Source organism: Hibiscus syriacus, unplaced genomic scaffold (assembly GCF_006381635.1).
Source record: "Hibiscus syriacus cultivar Baekdansim isolate YM2019G1 unplaced genomic scaffold, ASM638163v2 tig00110893_pilon, whole genome shotgun sequence".
NCBI lineage: Eukaryota > Viridiplantae > Streptophyta > Magnoliopsida > Malvales > Malvaceae > Hibiscus > Hibiscus syriacus.
Window position 1 is genome coordinate 3,106,657 of NW_024062901.1, and position 4,015 is coordinate 3,110,671.

Below are 4,015 nucleotides of genomic sequence, written 5' to 3' on the forward strand. Positions count from 1 at the left end.
ATGTGTGGGTCTCCGGCCTCCACCACTCTACTAAGGCAGAAATAAGGTCTAATTCTATCTTACAGTGACCCTGATATCTACCTATGTAACCAAATCCAGCCTCTACTAAATACGGCAAGACACGACTAGATATCACTAACTTAAGATTCCTAATAAAAGGATCTAATGCACGGTCCTTCTCCTAAAATTAAATAATTACACAAATTAATTCTTAATCTAATAATCATACATTAAATAAATCAACAAATTATTACAAATAATTTAAATTAAATTAAAACGTTAAAATGTTATCGTATCAGCAAAGTGTCGAGATATATGATTTCCATCCAAGCGAAGTAGACCGCCTTCCATTATATATATGTAAAAAAATTATATTAGTAAAATATTAAATAAAGTAAAATGCTTAAATAAATTAAATACATAATATTAAAAATATTATAAAATATACCTTAAATAGAGAGTATTTGAGAGAATTTAAGAGAATATGGTGTGATGAAAGTAATAGAAGATGGAGTATTTATAAGGAGTATTTGGGGATAATTAAAGGTATAGCGCGCCACCTGTACCGCGCTATACCCCACGTGTCAGATAAACATATATATCGCGGATAAGGGGTCGCGCTATACCCACATGTAAGCCATGTCAACGTTTTAAAAACGCTTTTTTCTTAGTATTCCTTTTAAAAATATTATTTCCAAAATTTTGTAGATTGCTAAATTGCCCCGCCATTACTCTGTTATTCGTTGTTCAAACAAGATTAGCCCAAATCGCCATTTGATTTTTACTTTCTCTTGTCAAGTCTAGCGTTTCTTGCGTTTTCTTTCCACCACGTTGTTCTTTTCTGAGAAAACAGCAAAGAAAAGAGCTTTCTAGGGTTTTTGGAGAATTGGGTTTCTGGGTATGTTTAAACTGGGGAATTTTACGAGGGAAAAAAGATATAATATTTTTAGTAAAAAAAGAAGAAGAAGTAATCTTTGGATTAGTGGGGTTGCTATTGACTTGATTTCTGTTTTTTTTATGGTTGGTTGTAGTGTGTAAGAAAAAGGCCAATTTCTGTTTAGACAAATGAAGCGAAAAAGAGGACATAAGAAAGGAAACAAGGCAAAAGCCAATGCAGGAATCTTCACCTGTTAGTAGTCTTTATGGTGAGGACTCATCACCAAATATGGATGAATCAGTGGACCCATATGCAGATACCGAGGTGGAAGGTGAAGGAGGAAATGTGAAAAGAGAGGTGTCTGAGCATCAATATGGCCATATGGAGGGGAGGCATGAGGAGGAGGAAGAGGAGGATGAGGAAGAAAATGAGATGAAGCCAATGAACAAAGATGGGCATCAAACAAAAGAGCAATCGCAGTTCAGAGGTAGCTTGTCAGAGGAGCCTGGTAGAAAATCTCTGCCTGAAGCAATGGATAAGTCCTGTGCGGTAGCCATAAACCAGAGAGGATATACTCCATCACAAAATGCGGAAAAAAGTAAAGCAGTTCAGCAACACAGACACAAGGTTTTTCTCTTCTCCACTCTCCCTTTTTTTTTTCCTTCCCACCCCGTCCTGTTTCCGATTTCCAAAATATAGTCATCAATGATGCGTCAAGAGTTTACTACAAAATATCCCATTTCCATTCTTGCTCGAAGAGTGTACTGCAAACTTTCTTCCTATTTTTTTTGAGACAAGGCTTAAGCACCTTATTAAGTTCTCTGCACAGTGATGCATGTTTCAATAGTTCAAGGTTTCTATTTTGCACATACACATTTTTGCATGTCTAACATTCTACAATGTATTTAGTTTGTGCACCGAGTTAATGGTGTTCATGGAATTACAGGAGTCTCAAGAAAGACAACAAAGATCTAAAATGTTGGAGAGCTTCCGCTTCGAGAATCCCATGCTCCTTAACCTATGTGGATTTCTCTTTTCTCACAATAAGAAGTCTGTTTGGAGTGGCCCTCATTCGTTGGCTCAGAATCGGGGTTCTTCATGCAGCTATCGAGACTTTCATGAAGTAGATTATGGTAGTTCTCGCCCTTCCTTTGTCAAGTTGTATTTGACATAGCTCTGTAAGCTGTCATGGTAAACTAGGTGATTTGCATATTACCACTGTAAATTATTAGATGGAAAACACGAGAATGCTCAGACACTAGACATAATCTACATTTATGGTTTACAATTTACTCCTCCAATCTAAGTTTCCTTTAGTTCTGCCATTTTTTATCATATAACTATAGTTTTTCATCCTAGATAAAGGCTTCAATCATTGTTTTCATCATTTGCTGTGTGAAGAGTCATAACAGCGTAGGACCTTTTTGAGAACGATATTGCTTCGTAGCAGCATAGGATCGTTTTCATCATTTACCATGTGAAGAGTCATAACCCGTTCTTTCGATTGAATGATTTCCTTTTCTGAGTTCTGTGGCTGCTGTTTTCAAAGGTGTTCTATGCTTGCTGTTATCTATGTGATCTGTCAAATGAAATGGGAGAGACACAGTCGATCATCGAAAGGTAGAGTGGGTAACCATTGTATCATAATTGGTCGGTTTTCTGCGTTGCTGTTCCATTAATGTTATAGAGTTTTGCTTTGAGACTAAGAGACGGAAAGTAGGAATACACAAAACATAATCCAATCCATAATAGAAATCACAAGGTACAATAAATAGCAACATAAGATGATGAAAATAAATGTCAGCATAAAACAATAGGAGGTGTAATGAAATGTTCGAGTGAAACTATGTCTACCATCTCCGTACTAAAGAAAGTTGAACCACTGACAGCATCTCAAGGACTGGTAGTTGATGGTGGTGGAGAGAGGAAAGGAATCGAGGGAATAGTAGTCGGAATCGTGGGGATCGAAGGGAAGCCTGACAGTGGTGGCATGGTAACCTTTGGGACAGTAGGCAAGTTGGGAATGCTAGGAAGTGGCGGTATCGAGCCAGGCTTCGGCAGTGCCGGTAAAGTCGGTATCGTAGGCTGTGGCAATGGTGGCAGCCCTATTTTCGGCAAAGTTGGTATAGTAGGCATGGGCGGTAACTGCTGAAGATGACGAGCTGCTAGACCAACATCAATGCTGGAAAACATCAGTGCCGCAAAGAAGGCTAAGATGAAACAGTTTAGAGATGCCATTTTCTAGTGATTCCAATGTATGAAACAATGAGTGATTGGAAGTTGAAGAAAGCCAAAGCTGGTGCTGCTGCGTTTTTATAACCAAAATCCATGGAGTGTAGCTTGTCTGGTTAGATCAAATTTGGGTATGGTAGTTCACCACCTTTATCTATCTTCGACTCTACATTGTTTGGTTGGTCGTCTAACACTGAGCTCCGGCCTTAAGCTATCGGTTGCTTTTATATATAGTTCACGTATATTATTCTATTTGGTATTAACCGTGTAAAATGTAAGTTACTTTATATAAAAATGAAAGTGTAAATTATATTAATGGTCACTCAACGTTTAAAACGTTTGTATTTTGTTTATCAAAATTGCAATTATTTAACTTAATTACGGTCGATAAAGAAAAGGTATTATTGCAATCACTAGAAATTGAACTATTGACAGAACCCAACGACATGATACTTGAGTTAGCATGAACATCATTTTCTTTAATAAAATAATATCATCTAATAACTTATTGATAAAATAATAGCATGCGCGTCATTTACTATTAATGATTTAACAGTCCAAATATCAAAATGAAAATTTTATTTAACGACAATGACTATAATGAAAACTTATCAATTTCAATGACCAAAGTGCAAACGGCCATAAAGTTAAGTGACCATTAATACAATTTACCCAAAACATTAAATAAAAACAGTAAAGAGAGTAGTTTAAGGGATGTTGCTTGTCTGAAGAAAATTTTCGACTGTTTAACTTGTTGATGCAAGAGAATGTTTGGTTCACTCCATTACCAGAATTTTCTTGGGAAAAAAGAAGCAATTCCATAAAGAGTACTGAACTTCATTTAGCAATAGTCTTACATTAATTATACTAATGAAATTCTAAATCAAGAAAACTAAAATTAGTGCA

The 4,015-nt window shown here is 36.3% G+C and overlaps 1 protein-coding gene across 1 annotated transcript; it reads left to right on the forward strand.

The window, feature by feature from the left end:
* Positions 1–903: 903 nt before the first annotated feature.
* Positions 904–2,051, forward strand: LOC120145404. Its single transcript, XM_039159245.1, has 2 exons — positions 904–1,504; positions 1,824–2,051. Exons 1-2 carry the CDS (start codon positions 1,112–1,114, stop codon positions 2,049–2,051), a joined length of 621 nt encoding a protein of 206 aa, XP_039015176.1. The 5' UTR covers positions 904–1,111.
* Positions 2,052–4,015: the final 1,964 nt, after the last annotated feature.